Raw genomic sequence first — 27,229 nt, 5'->3', positions numbered from 1 at the left:
ATGACATAGATGATATTATTAGAGCTGCCAATGCTCAGAGGCACTTCTAAGATAATATGCTCTGCATAATTCCCAAGGTGTACAGGAGTGACACCAGGTATTAGTATTGGTTTATCATTGTCACCTACAAAGATAACAGTGAAAATTTTGTCTTGCTTACTATTTATATAGATCAAATCATTACATAGTTCATTGAGATAGAACAGGGTAAAACAGTAATATGTAGAATGAAATGATACGCTTACAGAGAAAGTGCAGTGCTGGTAAGCAATAAGGTGCAAGTTCATAACTAGATTGATTGTGAGTTTGAGTCCATTTTATCCTACAAGAGGTCCTTTGAAGAATCTGATAACAGTGGGATAGAAGCTGTCCATGAAACTGGTAGTATGGTTTCTTTGCTCTGTAACCTTCAATAAATCTTAACTCAATTTTCTTCCATATTTGTCCATTTTCTCACTCTGCTGTGCTTGTTGGGGCCCCTAGATTCACCTTTCTCTGGTACCTTTTAATTTTCTCTCTTCCCTTTCTCCCATGGTCCATTCTCCTCTCCTATTATATTCCTTCTTCTTCAGCCCTTTATCTTTTCTACCTATCACCTTGCAGCTTCCCACTTCAATCCGCCACCCACCCATTCACTGTATCTGTCATCTGGTCTCATCTATCACCTGCCAGTTTGTACTCTGCCTTATTCTTGCTTCTTCCTCTTCCTCTTCCTCTCAAGCTCTGATGAATGCTTTTGACCTGAAATGTTGACTCTTTATTGTGCTCCATAGATACTGCCTGACCTGCTGTGTTCCTCCTGTACTTTATGTATGTATTGCCCAGAGATTTAGAATTTTCTTGTCAAACATTTCTCTCATTCACTTTAAAACAGTTTGAAATAGCAAACTCTTCCAATCACAATCCTTTCACCCAACTTCAATGGAGAGATGAGAAGTGTTGGGAATATTTGTAATACTAGAAACACTATACAATATGTATTGTGAATGATGCATTAGTTGGCCATTAACTTGGTAATTGCCAACATGGTGAGATTCTGCACAGTTGCTATGGTTATATAAACCTAAGTGCAATCTTGTTTGAATTTTGAGACTTAAACATAGTCTGAAAATGAACTAGACACTAGAGATTCTGTGGATGCTAGAAATCTGGAGCAATGCACAGAAAATGTTGATTAAAAAATTAGCATTATATGTCACATGCACATCAAAATATTAAAATGTACAGTGAAATGTATTGTTATGCATCAAATCACGTCAGTGAAGATTGTGCAGGGCAGCCTGCATGTGTCATCATACCTCCAGTTCCAACATAGCATGGTACAATTGTGTAAACTGTTTAACTGCCAATGGCAGTTTTCTTCCTTGTAAAACACCTGAGAATCTTCCATTGTGTCATTTGTACAATTAACCCAAATACTGGTTTCAATGAACCTTGCATCCTATATCTTAAGAATCAAGACCCATGGATTGGAACACTAACTTTGTTAATAAATTAGATTAACTCTTTCCATCACTGCTTTTACAGTAGATTGTAATATTATTTTATTTTTAATTAGAAATACAGCACGGTAATGGGTCCTTCTAGCCCAATGAGCTTGTGCCACCCAAGTACATCCAAGTGCCCAATTAACTTACTAACCCACGAACCCTTGGGATGTGGGAGGAAACTGAAGCACCTAGAGGAGATCCATGCAGTCAGAGGGAGAACATATGAATAGTGATGGGAATTGAACCTCGAATGCTGGCGCTGTAAATCATTACACTCACCACTAAAATTAATCCCACTACAGAAGCTTAATCCCACTGACTTTTCACAGTGAACTTCTCTGCATTCAACTGATTTATCATTAGCACATGCTTATGGCAATGACATTTAAATAAGTGAGAACATCTGTGTCTGGCTTTATGATATTCATTCAGAATGTCATGGTGAAGGAGGATATAAAAAACCAGAAGTATCAAGTGATCTTATTTAATCAAATCTGCTCCTATTTCCCTGCAATATTAGTTACTCATGGTGATAAATCATGAGAATAAAAAAATGGCTGGGTATGTTGAAATGGAGATAATGATTAATTGGAGAACTTGCTATAAGGTTATTCATTTTTATTATCCTTTTCACAGCTATATCATTCTAAAATATATTTCCATTTAGTGATCTTACCATGTGACATTGTTTAATGACAGTTCTCATTTTTTTAATATTGTGATGTTTGATGCCTAACACACGTTTCTATTGTTTCAGATGTCTGGCCATCAATTATTCCTTCTTCTGTACATGCCCCTGACATCTCCCTGACAACTGTCTCCCTAGCAACAATGGTGTCTTGTGCAGATAGTCCTTGCCTGGCTGGGGCAACCTGTGAGGATTTGGATATCGGAGAAGTGAAATGTCACTGCTCATCACAGCACGAAGGAGAAGGCTGTCAAGCAGGTAAAATTATATAAAGCATCAGGGTATCTTTTCTTTCTTTTGTTCACTTGTTGCACAAATTAAGCAACAATTTTAAAGAATAACCATCTCCTTCAAATAGAAACACTTCACAATCACCTTAGAAAATCACTGAAGAATTCCAAAGACTATACCAGTAACTTCATCCTGAGCAGATTGCAATTGATCTTATTTTCAAGGGGCATTCTGAACAAGGTTTCAAAGTTGTTCTAGCTATTTTTTCTTTCTGAATTGAATATGGCTTTTAAAGTTTGTACATTTTAATCCAGAAGTGACAATATTTCAATAAATCTGATAGGATCTTTTATCTTATATTTATTTATAAAACATAAACCTATAATCAAAATTGCAAAATGATTCAATTTATAATTTTGAACATTTACCTCTCTCCTGCTACCCAATGTTACAATATCCTTTATGCTAACACATTTTCACCATTTTGTTAATGGCTTTCTTTGTCTTTAATTGAAGTTTGAACACCAGACTGATGCTGGCAAGTGCACTACCAGTAGAAGTTAGTTTACATACTCAAAATTAATATGTCTGAGCCATATTGCCTGCTTGAAGAGGTCAAACACAAGTTTAGATATGATCACAAATTTGTGATGAATCATCTTGCAATAAAAACATTTCCGTCACCATGTTGGGACAAGTCATGTTTTTCTGAACCTTGAGTTTAATTGAGCTAGAAAGAAATGCACTCTTAGGAAATTATAAAAGGATGTAACAAGACACCAGTTTCCATTTGAGTGAAAAATTTGAGGACAGAAATATAAACATTAAGCAGTTCAGGAGAAATAATTTTATCCAGAGATTGGTAAGAAGGGAATTAAGCATCGATGTCTTGAAGAGAAGCTAGCATATGATTTTGGGGTGTAAGATGTGCAGAGATATGTTGCTGCACAAGGGAAGGTGTGTGTGGACCATTAGTAGCAATATAGACTCAGTAGCAAGCAAGCTGTTATGCATGATATCACCTGTCCAAAACAGGACTGTTTATTACAATTCACACTGTTATGTCTTGAGAATGCACAGAGATACAGCACTAATGTTCTGCTTGGACTTCTTACACCTGATTGCATATAAAGTGTGTAATAGAAGGATGTGTAGATCTAACTTACATGTACATCCATTCAGAGACTAAGTTCCATGTCATTAACTACTCATTCAAGCCTATGAGAATATGGACATTTGCAAAGATTGTCAACTAACACGGCTCTTTATCAATAAAACAATTAGATAAATTGACGTAATAACTGGATCCTGGAATACATGGACCACTCTCCATATATTAGGACTCATTCATCAGCAAATCCAAACATAAATGATGAAGTTCACAATGGATTCCAATGTGCTTTCGGTTATCTGATGTTAGAGTGTTTGAAGATCAGGACTTCATATTCTGCTCGCTGTCTCATTGCTAGCTGTACAGTTTGAGAGATGGACTCTCTTAGAGCAGGCACCTAAAGAGGAGGTAATCACCAATGTTATTTCCAGAAAATTATCCCAGGTCCTCTGGCAAGGTAAGTATCCTCCAGGCCAGCATCTGCAACATCAGTCATTTTAACTCTCCTCCCCATTTCCACACAAACATATCTGTCCTCAGCCTCTTGCTCTGCCAGGGTGAGGGAAAATGCAAACTAATGAATCAGCACTTCATATTCAGTTTGGATAGTCTACATTACCCTTCCTCCTTTGTCTCCAGCCAGGGCCCTAAGTTGCCCTTCCAGGTGGGGCAGTCCTACATACAAATAACGCAGTATTATTTATTGCATCCAGTCTTCCTATTGTGGTCTCCTTGACATCAAGTAGGTCTGCTGTGATCAATTCCCCTTCCCATTCCCACATCACCTTCTTTGTCTTGGCCTTCCCTACTACCAAATTGAGGTGGAACTCAGACTACAGGAGAAGCATCTTATATTCTACCTGGGTAGCCTTTAACCTGGCAGCATGTGCAGTAAATTCTCCAATACCTGACAATTGATCTTCTTTCTGTCTCCCTTTTCTCTCCTCCTGATCTACAGGGTCCTCATCACCATGTCTCTTTGCCCTCTTCCACCCTTCCCATCTGCCCATCACCAAGACATGCCTCTTACTGGTTCCTCTTCCCACCTCGGATTTCATCATCTTCAGCCCTTTGTCACTTCCCAGATTCCGGAATTATTCCCACTCTCCTCTCCCCCATCTGCCTATCAGCCCCAGCTTCACTTGAATCCACTCTCTCTTGCTTCACCCCTTCCCTACATCTTTTTATACTGGCTATCTCTGCTCTACCTTTCAATCTACATGAAGGGTTTCAACCCAAAATGTCAACTGTCCATATCCCTCCACATATGCCACCTGACCTGCTGAATCCCTCCAGGATTTTGAGTGTTACTTCACACTCCAGCTTCTCTTGGATCTTGTATGTCCCAAATATCAAGGCTTGAAGTACACTCTGCTAGCCAACCAGATTATTTGCATGCTAGACACCCAGTCCTAAACATACTTTCTATATTAGTTGTCGTACAAAGAGATTACCAGAAGAACATATAAAACATTTCAAAAATTATCTAAGAGCCTCCTTGAAAAAAAATTCAGGTTATTCATTCTCTTGAAAGAATCCTGGGAACATAACTGGTCTAAATGGTGAAGGAGCATCTTGGAGAATTTGGGTACCCACTGGAAATGGTGGGAGTAGGAGAACATCACATTCCCTGCTATCTATCTGTACACAACCTGCATAGAATTTGCTATTCCTACTTTGGCTTCTTCAGCCACTTTACACTTCGGACAACAGGAATGGAAGCAAGTCATCTATGAACCTGAAGGATAGCCTTAAAAGTGAGAAGGATTACCCCTTTTTTTTTTGCCATGTTATACATAGTTGATTTGGACCGAATATCACTGGTATTGGGTAAGAACCCCTGATTTAATGTACAGGGCCAATATTTAATATAAGGCCCATATTGTTGGGTTGGTGCATTTTCAAAGAAAAGAAAGTGTGTCCTCCCTAGGTACCCTTGCTAATGTCTATTTCTCTGTCAGCACTGCAGTAGACTGCAGGATAACTTATTTGTTGTGAAGCACTTAAAAAACATGATAAAATTTGGATGATATCCAAATATTTTTAAAAGCAGTTGTGGTTCTCCATTCTATAAAAGATTGAACAAATTAGTCTCATTCTCCTTGAACCTTCCCTATGGGCCCAGCCCATATTTTCCAACAAAGAATGTAGTGTGGTGGTGAGATAACTGTGGGGGGTTTGTTCAGTGTGATTGTTACCAGCGATCTTAACACCTGTTTTGCTTGTGGATTGAGGAATAATCGTCTTGCCCTTCAGGATAGAAAGAAGAAAGCGACCAGCAATGAAATATCAGAAAAGTTTTCCTTTAGTTTACATTTGGGAAATTTATCTAGGAATAAACTTGAATGGCTATGATTTTTGAAACATAGAGTACATGTTCAATAAAGCCCACTTCTTGGGGTAGAGTGAGGTACACAAATGTGTCAATTGTCTAGAACTGTACATCAATGGCTGGGTCTACTAGTCAGCTACCCGACATAAGATCCCATTAAAGTGACTGAACTTACACTTGATCTTGTGTATTGGATGTTGCACATTAGTGCTGGAAAGTGAATGATTATTTTGGCACTTCCCTAGTACAAAGCTTTATGTGTGGTAGAGGCTCTTGACAGCTCTTTGATTGGGGTTACTTTCCCAAGGTGCCTCAAGAATGAAGTTTCCATTGCTCTATGTGATAAGTGCTAACTATATTACATACTTGCTGTTTATTTAGTTCCAAAGCAGTAACTGGACCACATTGGGACATCTTGTACCTTCTAATGACCTGCAAAATTTATTTAGGTTCAAGATGTTTTTCTAATCAGTGTTCCAAATAGCTCTGCTATTGACAAAGTGTCTGTGAATCCTTATCAAGGATGCTTTGCAGCTCATGTTCTCAGTATTACCTCTTTTTTTTCACAATTTGTCATTTGAACATTGGTTGTTTCTCAGTCTTTGTCTGTTTATAGCTCATAAACTCTATTGTATTTTTCCTTTAAATGCTTGCAAGAAAATGAATCACGAGGTAGTATATGTTAATATATATGTGATATATATGTATGTATGTATGTGATCATCTTACTTCTGAACTTTGGTTTCAGAAATTTGATATTTGTAGTTATTTCCCTTTCAAGGAGGATTTGAAAGACTGAGAAAAAATTGACTTTGGAGAGCACAGTTGTTATTTCCCACCACAGCATCAGGAGATTGTGGGCTCCTGTTCTATTCCAATGCCTGGAGCACACAAGCACAAGAAGGAAAGATATGCTTTATTTGTCACATGCTTCAAAACAAATGGTGATATGTGTAGTTTGCATCAATGGCTGGGACAGTCTGGGGATATGCTGTGGACAGCCAACGGCATTGCCAAGCTTCTGGCGCCAACATAGCATGCCCCCAACTCAGTCATAAAACATGGGAGTAAAATTAGGCCATTCAGTCATTTGAGTCTGCTCCGCTGTTCCGTCAAGGCTGATCCCGGTTCCCACTCAACCCCATACACCTGCCTTATCGCCATATCCTTTGTTGCAATGACCAATCAGAAAATGATCAACTTCTGCCTTAAATATATCCATGGACATGGCTTCGACCGCAGTCTGTGGCAGAACATTCAACAAATCCACTACTGTCTGGCTAAAAAATAATTCCTCCTTACCTCTGTTCGAAAAGGTTGCCCCTCAATTTTGAGGCTATGCCTTCTAGTTTTGGATACACCCACCATAGGAGGCATCTTTTTCACATCCACCCTATCTCGTCCTTTCAATATTCAGTAGGTTTCACCCCCCCCACCACACTTCTAAATTCCAGTGAGTACAGCCCCAAAGCTGCCAAAAGCTTCTCACATGTTAACCATTTCATTCCCGTAATTATCCTCATGAATTTCTTCTGGATTGTCTCCAATGACAACACATCGTTTCTGAAATATGGGTCCCACAACTATTGACAATACTCCAAGTGGGGCCTGACTAATGTCTTAAAAAGGGTCAGCATTATCTCCTTGTTTTTCTATTTTATTCCCTTAAAATAAATACCAAAATTGCATTTGCCTTCTTTACCACCAACTCAACCTGTAAATTAACCTTCTGGGAGTCTTGCATGAGGACTTCTAAGTCCCTCTGCACCTCTGATTCTTGAATTCTCACCATTTAGTCAATAGTCTGCACTATTATTCCTTTTACCAAAACGCATTATCATACATTTCCCAATACTGTAATCCATCTGCCACTTTTTTGCCCATTCTTCCAATTTGTCCAAGTCCTGCTGCAATTGCATTGCTTCCTCAGTACTACCTACCCATCCACCTATTTTTATTTCAACTGCAAACTTTGCCACAAAACCATCAATTCCATTATCCAAAGCATTGACAATGTGAAAAGTAATGGTCCCAATAGTGATCTCTGACTAACACCACTAGACACCAGCAGCCAATCACAAAAGGTCCCTTTTATTCCCACTTGCTGTCTCCTACCTGTCAGTCATTCCACTATCCATGCCAATATCTTTCCTATAATGCCATAGGATTTTATTCTGTTTATCAGTCTTGTGTGGCACCTTATCAAGTGCCTTCTGAAAATCCAAGTTAATGACATGCATTGCCTCTCCTTTGCCCCCTCCCCCCACTCAGTTTGTTACTTCCTTGAAGAACTCTGACAGATTTGTCAGGGAAGATTTCCCCACAGAAACCATGCTGACGTTGAATTTATCATTAGTCTCCAAGTACCTCAAAACCACATCCTTAAAAATAGACACCAACACTTACCCAAACACAGAGGTTAGGCTAACTGCCCTATAATTTCCTACCTTTGGCCTTCCTCCCTTCTTAAAGAGTGAAGTGACATTTGCAATCTTCCAGTCCTCTGGGACCATGCCAGAAGCAAGTGATTCTTGAAAGATCATGACCAATGCATCCATTATCTCTTCAGCAACCTCTCTCAGGACTCTGGGATGTAGTCCATTTGGTCCAGGTGACTTATCCATTTTAAGACCTTTGAGTTTGCCTTGTGATTTTTCCTTTGTAATAACAATGGCACTCACTCCTTCTCCTTGACACTCACGGACCTTTGGCACACTGTTAGTGTCTTCCACAGTGAAGACAGATGCAAAATACCCATTAAGTTCATCTGTCATTTCTTTGTCCCCTATTACTACCTCACCAGCATCATTTTCCAGTGGTCCAATATCATATCTCACCTCCCTTTTCCTCTTTACATAACTGAACATTTTTTGGTATCCTACTTTATATTATTGTCTAGTCTGCCCTCATATTTCATCTTTTCCCTTCTTATAGCTTTTCAGTTGTCCTTGGTTGGATTCTAAAAGCTTCCCAAACATCCAACTTCACCCGCACTTTTGCTACATTATATGTCCTTTCCTGTGCTTTTATGTAGTCCTTAACTTCTCGTGTTAGCCAGAGTTGCCTACCCCTGCCATTTGAGAATGGCTTCTTCAATGGGATATATCTATCCTGTGCCTTGTAAGCTATTCCCAGAATCATCAACCATCTCTGCTCTGGCATCATCGCTGCCAGTATTCTCCCCCAATCTGCCTGGGCAAGCTCCTTTTTCATGCCTCTGTAATTCCCTTTATTCCACTGTGATACTGATACATGTGAGTTTTGCTTCTTCCTCTCAGACTGCAATATGCATTCAATGATATTATGATCACTGCCTCCTAAGGGTTCCTTTATGTTAAGTTCCCTAATGAGATCTGGGTTATTACACAGCACCCAATCTAAAATAGCTTTTTCTCAAGCAAGCTTAAGTACAAGCTGCTCAAAAAAGCCATCTCATAGGCATTCAACAAATTCCCTCTCTTGCAATACAACACCAACCTGATCTTCCCAATTGTCTCTTATAGTGAAGTCCCCCATTACAATTATGATATTGCCCTTATTACATGCCTTTTCCAGCTCTCTTTGCAATTTCAACTACACATCTGGGCTACTATTTGGAGACCTATGCATAATTCCCATAATGGCTTTTATTACCCTTGCAGTTTCTTAACTCCACCCACAATGATTTAACATACTCTGACTCTATGTCACCTCTTTCATGTAATTCCATCTCTTACCAACAGAGCCACACCACCGCTTATGCCTTTCTGTCTCTCCTTTCGATACAAAGTATATCCTTTGACATTAAGCTCCCAACTATGGCCTTCTTTCAGCCATGATTCAATGATGCCCACAACGTCATACTGATCAATCTCTAATTGCACCACAACTTCGTCCACCTTTATCCGAATACTATGCACATTTAAATACATACTTTCAATCCTTTTTCAATTTTGTCCTGTCTAACTCTTTGCTCTGTGTGCATTTGTACCCAATCATTGTCTCGTCCTTGCTTACATTCAAATTGCATTTATCATCTGCTTATAAACCTGCTGGCTCATCCTCAGCTCTATCATACTGGTCCCCATCCCCCTCGTCATATAGTTTAAACCACTCCCAATGGCTCTAGTAAACCTCCCTGCAAGCATATTGGTCACCCTCGGATTCAAGTGCAACCTGTCCCTTTAGTATAGGTCCCAAGTGCCCCAAAAGAGGTCACAATGATCCATAACTCTGAATCTCTGCCCCCGATCCAATTCTTCAGCCATGCATTTATCTGCCACCTCATTCTATTCCTATTCTCACTATCGCATGGCGTAGGCAGCAATCCCGAGATTACTACCATTGAGTTCCTGCTTCTCAGCTTCCTTCCTAACTCCCTGTATTCTATTTTCAGGACCTCCTCCCTTTTTCTACCTATGCTGTTGGTACCAATATGTACCACGACTTCTGACTGCTCACCCTCCATTTCCAGGATACTGTGGATGTGTTCAGAAACATTGCCAACCTTGACACCTGGGAGGCAAACTACTATCCATGGTTCCTTTTTGAGTCCACAGAATTGCCTATCTGTCCCCTGATATAGAGCCCCCTATTACTGCTGCCATCCTCTTCAGGTCCCTACCCTTCTGAGCCATAAAGCCAGACTTAGTGCCAGAGATATGGCCACTGTTGTTTCCCCCAGGTCGGTCGTTCCCCCCAACAGTACTCAAAATGGGTACATATTTTTGCAAGGGACAGCCACAGTGGTGCTCTCCACTATCTGACATTCTCCCTTCCCTCTCCTGACAACCACCCATTTATCTGTCTCCTGTAGCCTTGGGGTGATTACCTCACTGTAACACCTGTCTATCACTACTGTACTTTACTTTCCCTAACAAACCGAAGGTCATGGAGCTACAGTTCCCTAAGTATGTCTCTAAGGAGCTGTATCTCAATGCAGATGGTGAAGATGCAGCCATTAGGGAGGCTGGAAGTCTCCTGGAAATCCCACATCTGACACCCACAACAGAACACTCGCTCTGTAGACATGCCCCCTATTCTCTCAGGAGTTAAATAAGAGATAAGGAATGAACTTACCTACTTACCTAGCCTCTACCTTTTCTTGGCAAAGCTTTATCAAGCCAAAGCCTTACTACCCTGACTCAAGACTATTCTGATGATGCAGCTCCCACAATGTCAGGTCAAGTAAAGTCACTTTTTATCGACATTTTGACCATAACTGCTGGTACAGTACACAGTAAAAATGAGACAACATTTTTCAGGGCCATGGTGCTACATGAGACCTCTCTGCTAGGTGGTACCTCTCCATTATAGAGACTTACTTTAGGATGTGGGAGGAAACCAGATCACCTGGAGGAAACCCAAGCTGTCATGGGAAAAACATACAGACTCCTTAGAGACAGTGGCAGGAATTGGATGCCAATCTTCTAATCACTGGAACTGAAAAACGTGATGCTAACCATTGTGCTAACATGATGCCCTAGGATGATATACCCAGGTTTGCACTGAGGGAGAGCCCCATTCTTCAATGAAATGTTAAATCAAGTGGAATTTAGTCTAAGCTTGTTTTGATGTAATGGATCTATAGTCACTACTTTGAAGAAAAATGGCAATATTTTCTCTTCCAATCTCAGAACCCTCTCAGCTTTTGCCTCTTGTGCTTCATTAACATTATTTACTACATATTTGCCACTGACTTGATTTACCAGTGCCTGTGTCTAGAACGAACACCCAATATCTTTTTTACATTTCTCTGCCTTTTCCCCCTTTTTATTTCAAAACCATTTTTTAGAGTGACCAGTCTTTTGAATCTTGTCAGATTTCTTCCCCCAATGCCCTCCTCACTGGGCACAAATGTTCAACTTGATCATGTCACTGCTAAAGCACTTTGGAATACTTTTCTGTGTTAAGTGGATGCAGTTAAATACCATCGCTGCTTAACAGAAAAGACATTATTCTGTTTTAATTGGCAGTTCTGTTGAAAGGATTAACACTGATGTAGCTACCTTGGGTGAAAAAGGGTCAATGTTCCAAATGGAAGATCACAATGATATTCATGCCTTCCCCTCTCAAATTGTGTGAGGAATATTAATTCAAAGGCAAACTTTGAAATGCAGGATTTGAAAGACAGTAGATGCAGTAATTTCCCAAGCAGTATCTCCAGTGTCACAGAGTGTTGCCCTTTATTGGATATTCTTTGCTTTCCTTACAAATATGAGTTTCATGTCCTGCCAGTTTGAATTCACTATTTCCCTGATGTGTAAGGATACACTGCTGTTTTAATAGTGCGCGCCGATTGTTGGAGTCAAATCACCTTTTCAGTTGGACAGCTAGCCAGAGCTGTCATTACAATTCACCTCTGTCGTCTGGCTCCTATTTTACACTGTGGCCACTTTATTAGGTACACCTGTACACATACTCGTTAATGCAAATATTTAATCAGTTGATAATGCAACGGCAGCTTCATGCATAAGAGCATGCAGACATAATCCATAGTTTCAGTTATTGTTCAGACCAAACATCAGAATGGGGAAGAAATTTGATCTAAGTGATTTTGACTGTTGAATGTTTGTTGGTGATTTGAGAATCTCAGAAACTGCTAATCTCCTGGGATTTTCATGCACAACATTATCTTGAGTTTACAGGGAATGGTGCAAAAAAAACAAAAAAAAAAAACAGTAAACTGTTTTTTTATATTTTTAGATTCATAAAAATACTGCTCTAAAACAGGCACTTTGGCCTATCTCGTCAATGCTGAACCACTTCAACTGCCAAATCCCATAAACCTGCTCCCAGACCATAGCCATAGACCATCCATGTACCTATACAAACTTCTCTGAAATGTTGAAATTGAGCTTGCATGCACCACTTTCACTGACAACTCATTCCACACTCACATGACCCTCTGAGTGAAAATGTTTCCCTAATGTTCCCTTCGAATTTTTCATCTTTCATCCTTAACCCATGACATCTGTGGTCCCATCCAAAATCAGTGGAAAAATCCTGTTTGTATTTACCGCATCTATACCCTTCATTATTTCTGAATAATTCTATCAAATCTCCCCTCAATCTTCTATGTTCCAAGGAATAAAGTCCTAACCTATTCAATCTTTCCTTATTACTCATGTCCTCCTGTCCTGGTGACCAAAACTGCACACAATACCACAAGTTAGGCCTTACCAATGTATTATACATAACATCCCATTTTCAGTACTCAGTACTTTGAGTTATGAAGGTCAATGTGCCAGAAGTTTTCTTTACCACCCTAATTTCCTGTGCTGCCACTATCCTTTAGTCTACAGCTCTCCTCACTGGCATCTCTCTAGAGCAAGGGGTTTATATGGGGTAGAATTTGATAGATGTGTTTAAGAAGGCTTCCTGACACAATATGTTGATAAGCCTACAAGAGGAGAGGCTATACTTGATCTGGTATCTGGTCAGGTCTCTCAGAGGGAAAGCATTTTGGAGATGGTGATCACAATCCTATCTCCTTTACCATAGCATTGGAGAGGGATAGGAACAGAAAAGTTAGGAAAGCATATAATTGGAGTAAGGGGAGTCACTGGGTGTATTTAAGGCAGAGATAGACAAGTTCTTGATTAGCCAGGGCATCAAAAGGTATGGGGTGACAGCAGAGGAGTGTGGATACTGGCAGAATTGAATCAGCCCATGATTGATTGGTGGAGCAGGCTTGATAGGCTGAATGGCCTGCTTCCGCTCTTCTATCTGATGGTCTTATGGTCTTAATATGAAACTATCAGGCAGGAACTTGGTAGCATAAACTGGGAGCAGATGTTCTCAGGGAAATGTATGGCAGTAATGTGGCAAATGTTCAGGGGATATTTGCATGGTGTTCTGTATGGGTACATTCCAATGAGACAAGGAAAGGATAGTAGGTTACAGGAACCATGGTGTACAAAAGGCTGTTGAAAGTCTAGTCAAAAGAAAAGACATGCTTACGAAAGGTTCAAAAAACTAGGTAATGATAGAGATCCAAAACATTTTCAGGCCAGCAGAAAGGAGCTTAAGAATGAAAATTGGAGATCCAGAAGGGACCACGAGAAAGCCTTGGTGAGCAGGATTAAGGAAAATCCCAAAGCATTCTACAAGTATGTGAAGAGCAAGAGGATAAGTGGTGAGAGAATAGGACCAATGAACTGTGACAGTAGAAAAGTGTGTGTGGAACTGGAGGAGATAGCGGGGGTACTTAATGAATAATTTGCTTCAGTATTTACGATAGAAAAGGACCTTGGCAATTGTAGAGATGACTTACAGTGGACTGAAAAGCTTGATCTTATGGACATTAAGTAAGAGGGCGTGCTGGAGCTTTCTGAAAGAATCAAGTTGGATACATCTATGGGACTGGACGAGCTATGTCCCAGGCTACTGTGGGAGGCAAGGGAGGAGATTGGTGAGCCTCTGGCAATGATCTTTGCATCATCAATGGGGACAGGAGAGGTTCCAGAGGATTGGAGGGTTGCAGATGTTGTTCCCTTAATCAAGAAAGTGAGTAGAGATAGCCCAAGAAATTATAGAACAGTGAGTCTTACTTCAGTGGTTTGTAAGTTGATGGAGAAGATCCTGAGAAGCAAGATTTATGAACATTTGGAGAGGCATAATGTAATTAGGAATTGTTAGCATGGCTTTGTGAAAAGCAGGTCATGCACTACAAGCCTGACTGTATTTTCTGTGGATGTGACTAAACATATTGATGAAGGAAGAGCAGTAGATGTAGTGTATATGGATTTCAGCAAGGCATTTGATAAGGTACCCCATACAAGACTTTTTGAGAAAGTAAGGTGGCATAGAATCCAAGGGGACCTTGTTTTGTGGATCCAGAATTGGCTTGCCACAGAACGCAAAGAGTGGTTGTAGATGGGTCATATTCTGTATGGATGTCAGTGACCAGTGGTGTGCCTCAGGGACCTGCTCTGGGACACCTTCCCTTTGTGATTTTTTTCTAAATGACCTAGATGAGGAAGTGGAGTGATGGGTTAGTAAATTTGCTGATGACACAAAGATGGGGGGTGTTGTGGATAGAGTGGAGGACTGTCAGAGATTACTGCAGAACATCAATAGGATGCATAACAAGGCTGAGAAGTGGCAGGTGGAGTTCAACCCAGATGAGTGTGAGGTGGTTCATTTTGGTAAATCAAATATCATGGCAGAATTTTGTATTAATGGTAAGACTCTTGATAGTGTGGAAGATCTTGGGGTCCGAGTCCATAGGACACTCAAAGCTGCTGCGCAGGTTGACTGTGTGGTTAAGAAAGCATACAGTGCATTGGCCTTCATCATCCATGTGATTGAGTTCAAGAGCCAAGAGGTAATGTTACAGCTATTTTAGATCCTGGTCATATCCCACTTGGAGTCCTGTGCTCACTTCTGGTCACCTCACTACAGGAAGGATGTGGAAACTATAGAAAGGGTGCAGAGGAGACTTACAAGGATATTGCCTGGATTGGGAAATGTGCCTTAGGAGAATAGGTTGGGTGAACTTGGCTTTTTCTCCTTGAAGTGATGGAGGACGAAATGTGACCTGATAGAGGTATATAAGATGATGAGAGGAATTGACCATCTGGATCGTCAGGGCTGAAATGGCTAACACGAGAGGGCACAGTTTTAAGGTGCTTTGAAGTAGGTACAGAGAGGATATCAGGGGTTAGATTTTAACACAGAGAGTGGTGAGTGTGTGGTATGGGCTGCCGGCAGTGATGGTGGAGTCGGATACAATAGGATCTTTTAAGAGACTCCTGGATATGTACATGGAGCTTTGAAAAATAGAGGACTATGTGTAACCCTAGGTAATTTCTAAAGTAAGTACATGTTTGGCAAAGTATTTTGTGCCGAGGGGCCTGTATTGTGCTGTAGGTTTTCTATGTTTTTTCTAATGGTTCGTGATGACACACAAAGCAATGTTGACTATCCCTAGTCAGTCCAGATAGTGGTGCAGCCAGCCCAGCGCATCTGTAGGTGTGAACATCCCACTATTCAGGACATTTACAGACACAGGTGCATAAAAAGGGCCCAAAGGATCATTGGGGACCAGAGTCGCCCCCAAACACAAACTGTTCCAGCTGCTACCATCTGGGAAACTATACTGCAGCATAAAAGTCAGGACCAACAGGCTCCGGGATAGCTTCTTCCACCAGACCATCAGACTAATTAAATCATGCTGATTCAATTGTATTTCTATGTTGTATTGATTGTCCTGTTGTACATAATATTTTGTAAAAATTACCACCTCACCTGTTGCTAAAGATGATTTAAATAACTCTGCTAGGGCTGCTGTAATTTCTATACTTTCCTCCTTTAGGGTCCAAAGGAACAGCTTGTCAGGCTCTGGGGATTTATTCACCCTAATAAATCCCTCTTCCTCTGAAATGTGTTTAGGGTCCATGATTTTGTTGTTGCTCTGCCTCACCTCTATAGGCTCTGTGTCCACCTCCCAAGTAAATACAAATGGAAACAATCCATTCACGATCTCCCCATCTCTTTTAGCTCCATACATAAATTACCATTCTTATCTTCCAGGGGATCAATTTTGCCCTTGCTGTCTTTTTGCTCTTTGGATTCTCCTTCACCGTGTCTGCTAGGGCAATCTCATGCCTTCTTTTAGCCCTCCTGATTTCTTTCTTAAGTGTTCTCTTGTATTTCTTATAACTCCATAAGCACTTCATTTGTTCCTATCTGCCTATACCTCCTATGCATATCCTTTATTTTCTGAAGCTTGGCCTCAATATCTCTAGAAGACCAAGGTCCCCTAAACCTGTTTCCTTTACATTCTATACTGACAGGCACATACAAGCTTTGTACACTCAAAATTTTGCTTTTCTACACTTCCCACTTACCACATATATCTTTTCCAGAAAGCAGCTTGTCCCAGTCCACCTTTGCCAGATCCTTTCTAATTCCATCAAAACTGGTCTTTCTCCAATCTTAACCTGCAGACCAGACCTATCATTTTGCATATTTACTTTGAAACTAATTGCATTATGATCATTAGATGCAAGGTGTTCCCCTACTCAAATTCCTGTTACCTGTCCTTTTTCTATCCCTAATAGCAGACCAAGTATTGCACACTCTCTCCTTGGGACTTCTATTTTCTGAACACATTTGACAGACTCTATCCCATCTAGTCCTTTTACAGTATGGGAATCCCAGTCAATATGTGGAAACTTAAAATCACCTACTATCACAACCTTATGTTTCTTTCAACAGTCTGTGATCTCTCTACAGGTTTGTTCCTCTGAATCCCATGGACAGTTGTGGTCTACAATATAGCCATATTAACATGATCATACACTTCTAATGTTCCACCCCTAATGTCTCACTAGACAAGTTATCCAGCCAGTCCCAACTAGGCATTGCTGTGATATTTTTCCTGACTAATAATGACTCGTTCCCACCCCACCCCATCACACCTAAAATCACGGAACACCGTAATATTGATCTGCCAGTTCTGCCCCTCCTTCAACCAAGTCTCACTAATGGCTACAGTATTATTCCATGTGTTGATTCAGGTCCTGAGTTTGTATACCTTTCCTACAATACTTCTTACCTTGAAGTCTTCTGTGAGGACCGCCTCTGGCTCCTTCCCAAAAGTCAAAGTTCAATAGTTCAAAGTAAGTTTATTAGCAGAGTACATATACATCAATGAATACTACCCTGAGATTCATTTTCTTGCAGGCATTCATAGTAGAACAAGGAAATACGATAGAATTAATAAAACAAAACTGCATACAAATACTTCAAGCAATTATTGTGCAAAAGAAGACAAACTTTGCAAATACAAATAATAATAATAAAGTAAATAATACTGAGTACGTGAGTTGTGGAGTGCTTGAAACTGGTTGTGTTCACTGATCAGCTCAGTGTTGTGGTGAGTGAACTTGTCCATGCTGGTTCAGGAGCTCAGTGGTTGAAAGACAATAACTGTGCCTGAACCTGGTGGCATGGGACCTAAGGTTACTGTATCACCTTCCCAATGGTAGCAACAAGAAGGGAACATAGCCTGAATGGTGGGGATCCTTACTGATTGATGCTGCATTCTTGTGACAGCACTCTTTGCAGGTGTGCTCAATAGTGGGGAGGACTTTTTCCTCAGAAGAACTGGGTTGTATCCATCATTTTTCTTACGCTTTTCCATCCTTGAGTGCTGTTGTTGCCATACCAGATTGGAATGCAGTCAGGATACGCTCCACTGTGCATCTATTGATGTTTATCAAAGTCTTAATTGTTGTGCTGTGTCTGCACAAATGTTATTTTAAAAATAAAGATGAATGACATGCATAAAATATAGGAACCAGAGTAAGCTACTCAGTCCCTCAAGTCTGTCCTACATTTCAAAAATATCATAACTGATTAGATTGTCACCTCAATTCCATATTCCTGTCTATGTGCCAGCAACTTTTCAACCCTTTGCTTACCTATTGGCCTCCATCTTAAATACTCGATGACATTAGGAAATAATTTAAAATAACTTGCTACCATCTGGAGATAAGTAAAATTATTTTATCTCTGTCCTAATAGCTGATCTTAATTTTTTTAACAGTGACCCCAAGTTCTAGAATTTTCTACAAGAGAAAACATCTTAAAGATTTAGATCCATTGGGAATGTAGCCCACTTTGCAATGTTTTCCTTTTGGTTTACTGATGTACACTTGCACAGTCTTTCCACTGTATTCACAGCATAGTACATCAATGCAGTTGCAGTAATGAAGATGATTGTAGTGTTAACTCCATCATACCAAAAAAGTATCCCATCTCTCTCCTCAGTAGAATTGCATACTGAAGAAATTATGTTTCCTGGGTGTTTTTAGAATTAAGTAAAAACATGTTTTAAAGAGGCTATTGAACAGTTTTGGCCATTGAATCTTGTACTAACAAAGTCAAAAGATGTGTGACATTGATGTTGGTGCCAAAGTGGTGAAAAACTGGAACCGTTGTAAACAGATGAGGATCTCACTTCTATAGTAGCAAGTAGTTTTCTCAAAAGTAGAGAAGAATAAAACTTTCCTCAATAATTTAAGGTATGTAAATCCTATGATACTTCAATGAAAGCTATATTTCCATGAAGGAAATAGAGGTATTTCTAACCATTTGTACTATTCTTTCTCTCTTCCAGTTTTTCTGGCTTATAAATTGTTCTTTAACTTTCACTGTGTTGGTGTTTCTGTTTTTGATGAGATTTGTCATACTCCTTTTGCTGATTTAATTATTTTCACCTGGTCTTCCTCTCTCCTATTTTTAAACTAAAAAAAAGAAAACCAACAACTTGGATTCAACAGCTAGATAAACTGAGATGTTTTTTGCAAACTCGGACTGTGAAAGGAGCACTATTCACTTTTGTCAAAAGTTTTCCACCCAGAACGGAAAGGGTTAAGTCTCTGGACACGAGAATGTGCCCAGAGAGTTGGAGTTTTATTATAGCCCATTTTATCCAGTGTCCTAATGCTGAAGCTGTTAAAATATTGTCACAGTGCATTGAGTTTTATGTCCAGTTTGAGTCTCTTTGTGCTCTTGAGATGAATATGAATTTCATAGTCACATGATAATGCTTTTTGACAGACTAACTAGTTTTCACTGTAGACAACACAGAAATAATGCATCATTTAATATGCAATAGAGTGTGGTTTATACAAATACCTCACTTACTCTTTAAAAATAATAATGCAGTTAATCCAAAGGGGGTTGTAAGACTCTGAGCAAGGCAAAGCAATATGATTTTAATCATTTAGTGATGTGCAATTGCTTCAAACTTTCATTAGACACCATTGTCTGTATAATTGACTCTGATATAGGCAAATAATGAGTAGAAATATTTATAATTATATCATATCTGCTTTCTTGTGATGAGCCAGAACTAATGTGCAATAGTTGGCAGTTACTCTGAGCAGCACTACTAGTTATTAAACTAAAGTACAGTAGATAATTGTCCTTTCAATTAACTGCAATAAAAAACAGAAATGGTTTATCTGGTCAAGCAAATCTGAAGTCCAGAACAGTTCATTCCATGCGGAAGATAATTTTATTAGCCATAAAAATTTCCTTTTCAGGCAGACCCACCTAACCCTGTCAGTTTGAGACAGATGAGTTTCTGAAAATGATGGAAATTTGGAGCATCACACACAAAATGCTGAGAGAATTCAATAGATCAGGCAGCATCTAGGGAGAGAAATAAACAGTTAATGTTTTGGGCCATGTCCCTTCATCAGGACACAATGAACTGGTTATGATTAGTATTGGAATATACACTCAGTTGCCACTTTATTACGTACACCTGCTCATTAATGCAAGTATCTAATCAGACGACATGTGACAGTAATTCTGGCATAAAAGCATGCAGACATGATCAAGAGGTTCAATTGTGACTCAGACCAGACATCAGAATGGGGAAGATATATGATCTAAGTGATTTTGACCATTGGTGCCAGACGGGGGTGGGGGGGGGAGGTGTTTGAGTATCTCAGACACTACTGAATTCCTGGGATTTTCATGTAGGACAGTCTCTAGAACTTATAAAATAGTACAAAAGTTTTAAAAAAGCATCCATCGAGCGGAAGTTCTGCGGGCAAAAACGCCTCGTTAATGAGTGAGGTCTGAGCAGAATGGCCAAGCTTACAGGAAGGTAACTGTAATTCAAATACCACGCTTTATCAGCAGTGTGTAGAAAGGCAGATCTGAATACATACACGACATGCCGGACCTTGAACTGGTGGGCTACAGCAACAGATGACCAATACCATAAAGTCACTGAGCACAGTAGGTTCCAAATTATCACACAATGACAACATGTGTCTCTATAAATATTTTACTGCATTTAAGGTACTAATTACTATGTGAAGTAACATGAGAGATGATATATATGACAGAGACCCGAGTCTATCCTATCTCTTCACCTAGTTTGACTCCTTCATTGCTTGCACCATTCTGTTAACTCTCAGCTTGTTACCAATGAACAAAGACTGAGATGAGTAATGGAGCAAGAAGGAAAGCTGGGAGTGATGTGTTTTTGAAAGAGGTTGGTAGAGAAATGTGGAGCAGCTTGCATCATTGAAGTCTGCTCTTGCTCATGATTCATTTCATTTACACTGTGGATATTAGAAAAGATAACAGTTTTATCGAATGTCTTTCAAGAGCTCAGCCCATCTCAAAGCAACAGAGTGAATGAGGTTCCTTTTGAAGTACGGTCAGTGGTACAATGCATAAAATGTTATTACAGCAATATCTTACAAATAGCACAGTACTGATTACCAGGTAATCTATTTTAGTAATGCTGGTTGATGGATAGGTATTCACTAGGTCACTGGGATATCTCCTGCTCTTTCAATAGTACTATTGTGTTTACATCAAGAGAAAGATTCTATTTATGCATTGTCAAAGATGGCACGCAGTTTGGCATTCAATCAATGAGATCATGGAGATGAATATATTCCGTTTCTCAGATGAGCATTTTAATTTGTCAGACTGCTGCAAGTACTGGGGAATGGGGGAGTAATAAGATCAAGCCAGGCTATGATCTGAGTAAATCACACAAATAGGGCAGCAATTACGTATTAAAATTCATCAGTGATGGGGTAGGATACAGGTGAGATAACATTAACAAGTTAAAGAAAGTGGTGATAAGAGGTAGCAAAATAGATGATAACCAGCTCTGCTGAAGGTTCTCAGCCTGAATTGTTAATTGTTTATTGCCCCACATAGATGCTGCTTGACCTTCTGAGTTCCTTCAGCATTTTGTGAGTGTTGCTCAAGGTTCCCAGCATCTGCAGAACATCTTGTCTATGGTAACGGAAATTTGTCAGGGAATAGTAAAAAGACAAAATTGAATCTTTAACTGAATGCATGGAACACTTGGAATAAAGTTGTCAAAATGTTGGTACAAAACAAGTGGCATAATATGGAAGCTGCTTTCCTCAATGAGGACTAATGTACTGTATGTTCACCTGACTTGAGCTTACTGTCATCAAGCTTAAGCTGACCCATCACACTTCTCCATTGTCTCCATACATGATTGAATTGACTTTATTCCTTACATCCTTCATATACATGAGGAGTAAAAATCTTTACATTACATTTCTGTCTAAATGTGCAATTTATAGTAATTTATAATAAATAGTATCTACAACAGGACAGTCAAAATAACATAGAAATACAATGGTATCAGCATGAATTAATCAGCCACATGGTCTGGTGGGAAAAGCTGTCCTGGAGCCTGTTGGTCCTGACTAACAGCTGGAACAGTTTTTGGTTGGGGTGACTTGGGTCCCCAATGATCATTCGGGCCCTTTTTACACACCTGTCTTTGTAAATGTCCTGCAGAGTGGGAAGTTCACAACTACAGATGTGCTGTGCAGCCCACACCACTGTCTGCAGAGTCCTGCAATTAAGGGAAGTTCAATTCCCAAAAGCAGCCAGTCAGGATGCTCTCAATTGTGCCCCTATAGAAAGTTCTTAGAATTTGGGGGCCCATCCAAACTTCTTCAATCGTCTGAGGTGAAATAGGCGCTGTTGTGCTTTTCTCACCACTTAGCTGGTATGTACAGACCACGTGAGATCCTCAGTGATGTGAATGCTGAGGAAATTAAAGCTGTCGCCCTCTCAACCCCAGATCCATTGATGTCAAAAGGAGTTAGCCTGACTCCATTCCTCCATTACATTCTTGGAAATACAGTGGAATCATCAGTGATTCTCATATGAAGTAGGTAGATATATAGAGAGGGAGGCTGTGCATGCAGCCCAAGATGCACCTGTGTTGATGGTCAGGGAGAAGATGCTTCCAACCAACTCATACTGACTGTGGTCTTCTGAGGATGAGGTCGGGAATGCAGTTGCAGAAATTACAGAGGCCCAAGTCTTGGAGACAGAAAATGGTGGAAACATTTGGTGAATGAAACTGCATCTTTGGAAAGAAAAAAAAACAGCATAGGGCTGGTTCCATGTGCTCAGAGGGTAATATCGTGTGATGCTCTGACTGTCTTAGTGAGGAACGATTCTTAATGTCCTGTTTGGTCCTTTATTGCCCATTGGTTTCTTAATTCTTCACATTTTGAACTGTTACATTCCTGGTAAGTTACCAATAAGCTTTCAGGTTCATTTTCTCAGGCATTTGAAAGGAAGAATTTGTTTCTGTTCTCGCTTTGTTGCCACCAATGAATCTTTGAGAATTTTGGGGCTAACTCAGAATTCTCAAGGATTATGAGCTGAGAGATTATTACTGATTTTCACCATGGATGCTGGATTACCAAATGAAGGTGTTCAGCATTTTCTGTTACTGTTTCATATTTCGAGCACCTCTGGGACTTTTGATTTTTCAAGTGATATTTGAAGTGCACTGACCATTCTCTAAACAGGTATACCACATCAGGCCCATCTGTTGTTCAGAGCCAGGCAGTATGTGGAGGACTGGAATTGCTGCATTCAACTTTGTTCACGTTCATAACTGCAAAATGCATGCACTCAGTGTCTAACTTATTAGCTATCTAATAAAGTTATGAATATTTATGATCTCCTGCTGCTGTAGTCCATTCACTTCAAGGGTCAATGTTTTGTGCATTCGGAAATGCTGTTCTGCACACCATGGTTGTAACTAGTCTGGCCATTCTCTTCTGACCCCTCTCATTCATAAGGCGTTCTCACCAACAGCACTGCTGCTCATTGGATTTTTTTTTTTGTTTATTTGTTTTTTCACCATTCTCTGTAAACTCTAGTGACTGTTGTTTTTGAAAATTCCAAGAGGTCAGCATTTTCTGTGATACTCAAACCACCCCATCTGGCACCAATAATTATTCCAGGGGCAAAGTTACTTAGATCACATTTCCTCCCCATTCTGATGTTTGATCTGAACAACAGTTGAACCTCTTGACCATGTCTTCATGCTTTCATGCATAGAATTGCTGCCACGTGGCTGGCCAATAAGATATTCACATTATTGAGCAGTTCGACAGGCATACCTTATAAAGTGGCCTCTAAAGTTATTTACCAGACAGGTGAGAATTCACCTTTTGAGATTATTGGAGATATGATCTACTGGTAGTTTTGAGTAATGGTTTTGCCTTGGCTGAATTGGTCATGAGGATTTTGCTTGCACCAGGTTAGACTTGACACCTGCAAGGATCCTCCACAATGTTCCTATCCTGAATCAAGGATCAACTTTATTTACCATTTACATTTACCTGTATTTGGAATTTGCTGTGTGTGTTGGTCAGGACACGGTGAAAGGCAGAATACAACATTCAACAATTACAAAGAATTATATAAAAAATAGAGTTTGAAGTATGGATATGGATAAAATGTGCATAAATATACAAATACCAGCATGTATTTACAATATAAATGGTTTAAAGTAGTTGCAGTGCAATGACAGGAGTAATAGGGAGGGGTGACTAATTAGAATGGTTGATCAGATCTGCCTGGGAAAGGAACTTTAAAGACAGCATTAAGTTTTTGCTTTAAATCTCTATAGCGTTTCCCAGAAGGGAGCTTTTAGAAAAGGAACTTTGCAGGGTGGGTAGTGTTTGCAAAGGTTTTTCCTGCCAACTTCTTTATGCTTAGCACTTTCCTGAATGACCTACCTAGTATAAACATTTAATAATTCATGCAATATCAACAACCAAGGTCATCTAAGAGCTGAATAAAAGAATATAGTTATCCTTGCATTAATTGAGTAACTTGTGATTAACCATTATAATTTCGACAAGTAAATTCTAGCAGGGTAGTGCTAACCCCAAAACTAGAGGACTGGCATGTCAGATTGGCATCATCCAAGAGTTCCACAAATAAATATTTGGCTGGAATCAATCTTCTATCAACTATGTGTGGAAAGAAAATGATGTTCTTGTCATTTGAAGATTAATAAAGCAATTCATTTTCAGCCAGGCCGAGCTAAAATGGTTCTGGCAAAGCTTAATGCTACATTGAGGTATTCAACATGCAGCCCCTAATTTGTACAGTTACAGTTCTAAACCACAAGTCATTGTGTAATGTTTTAATTAAGTTATTTAGAAACATTAAACACAGGTTAGTAGAAAGCCATGAGATCCTCTAAATATGCAATTGGATCATGGCTGATTTGTATTTTAATCCCAACTAATCCATATCAACAAGCCTTGTTGCTCTTTTCTTAACAGAACGATCCATTCACCTCCATTTTGAAAAATCCATTGATGATAAGCCTGAGCAGTATTGTGTAACAATATTGCAGATTTCCAATAGTTTTTAGGTGAAGAAATGCTTCAAGATAATAGCCCTAAACAACTTGACTCTAATTTTAAGGTAATATTTCAAATTAAGTCATGTTGCTCTTTATTGTCATTTTGACCATAAAGTGCTGGTACAGTACACAGTAAAAACGAAACAACGTTCCTCCAGGGCCCTGGTGCTACATGAAACAGCACAAAACTACACTAGACTATGTGAGACAACTCAAGGCTACACTAAGCTACGTAGAATAACACAAAAGCTACAGTAGACTACATGTAGTCCTGCACAGGACTACATAAAGTGCACAAAGCAGTGCAGGGCAGTACAGTAATTAATTAATTAATTAATAAATAATTACTAAGCCAGACAATAGGCACAGTAGAGGACAAATTTCAATATAATAATAAATGATGTTGATGTCAGACTAGACTCTGGGTATTGAGGAGTCTGATAGCTTGGGGGAAGAAACTGTTGCACAGTTGTGAGAGCCCAAATGCTTCGGTACCTTTTGCCAGATGGCAGGAGGGAGAAGAAATTGTATGAGGGGTGTGTGGGGTCCTTCGCAATGCTGTTTAGCTTTGCGGGTACAACATGTGGTGTAAATGTCTGTAATGGCGGGAAGAGAGACCCTGATGATCTTCTCAGCTGACCTCACTGTCTGCTGCAGAGTCTTGAGATCCGAGACGGTGCAATTTCAGAACCAGGTAGTGATGCAGCTCCTCAGGACGCTCTCAATACAACCTCCGTTGAATTAATGAGGATGGGGGGTGGGGTGGGAGAGGGATTTTTATCAGCCTTCGCAGAAAGTCAAGATTCTGCTGGGCTTTCTTGGCTATGGAGCTGATGCTGAGGGACCAGGTGAGATTCTCCGCCAAGTGAACACCAGGAAACTTGGTGCTCTTAATGATCTCTACTGAGGAGCCATCAATGTTCAGCAGAGAGTTGTCCCTCGTGCTCTCTTGAAGTCAACAACCATCTCTTTTGTTTTGTTCACATTCAGAGACAGGTTGTTGGCACTGCACCAGTCCGTTAGTTGCTGCATGTCCTCTCTGTAAGCTGATTTGTCGTTCTTGCTGATGAGACCCACCACAGTCATGTCATCGGCGAACTTGATAACGTGATTCAAGCTGTGTATTGCTGCACATTTGTGGTTCAGCAGATTGAACAACAGTGGACTGTGCATACAGCCCGGCGGGTGGCGGGGGTGGGGGAAGGTATGGCTCTCGTGCACAGTCCTGTTCTGAGTTCCACCATTTTTTTAAAAATTTGACTTGGTATAGCTATTAGTATCTGAGCTGAAGGGAATATGCTTATGAAACTGTTTAACTCCAGTATTATACTCTGTGAGCTACTTTATTTGAATTAGAATGGCCTGTGAATTGGTAGAGCAGCAATTGTCTTTCAGGGCCTCTGCAGGCCAAAGTGTCTTTTCCTTAGAGGTCTAGAAAATTACTCTGGTACTGATATCTTGCCTTACTTTTTAAACTGCTGAGCAGTTCCAAAGAGTTTAAAAAGCCAGAGTTTTTTAAAAACTTCTCGCAGAGCACAAACACCTTTTGAAAACATGATGAGACTACCACATAAATATTAATTTTGCACTTACAGTTCACTGAGCATAAACCAGGGCAAACAAAGAGTTAAGATGGGTCTATTGGTCTTTCAAGCCTTCTCCGCCATACAACGAGATCATGGTTGATCGTGTATCTTAATGTCATATTCTTGTTCTCTTCCCACACCCTCTGGTACTACACATTCCTCCTTAAATATATTCAGACATGCAGTCTCCACATTTAAAAAGGAGATCTACCTTCAAAGATTCTACAGATTCACCAATCTCAGAATGAAGATGGTCACAGAGATTCAGTGTAAAGAAATTATTTCAAACAGATTTGAGCTGTTTAAGATGGGCATGTTATGGAGTGGGTGGGAAGATGTATGGGCTCAGGCATATTAGGATCCTTTAGATTCATTTAAGGGGAGGAAAATAACTTAGAGAAGTAATTCTTCCAATCAGCATTCTGCTGTAGGCTGCAGACATAATGCTGTAATTTGTTATCTCTTTCCTCTGCTGATGTATTCAGTCAATTTGTCAGTTTCAGCTGCAAGGTAGCTCACTGAGCCCTCCTGTTGTTTGACAAATTTCAGAGAAGTAGCATAATTTACTGTCATTCCATTTACAGCTTGTGAACAGT

The 27,229-nt window shown here is 39.9% G+C and overlaps 1 protein-coding gene across 1 annotated transcript in view; it reads left to right on the top strand.

Moving 5' to 3' along the window:
* The window catches only part of LOC132401336 (protein eyes shut homolog), a 1,222,700-nt gene that overhangs the window by 905,448 nt on the left and 290,023 nt on the right, over positions 1-27,229 (top strand). The window contains exon 26 of the mRNA XM_059983465.1: positions 2,248-2,436. Within this exon, the coding sequence (XP_059839448.1) occupies positions 2,248-2,436 (189 nt within the window). The remainder of the gene's footprint in view (positions 1-2,247; positions 2,437-27,229) is intronic.

Source organism: Hypanus sabinus, chromosome 10 (genome assembly GCF_030144855.1).
Source record: "Hypanus sabinus isolate sHypSab1 chromosome 10, sHypSab1.hap1, whole genome shotgun sequence".
Taxonomy (NCBI): domain Eukaryota; kingdom Metazoa; phylum Chordata; class Chondrichthyes; order Myliobatiformes; family Dasyatidae; genus Hypanus; species Hypanus sabinus.
The sequence above is the reverse complement of the archived record's forward strand: the minus strand, read 5'-3'. Positions and strand labels throughout refer to the sequence as shown.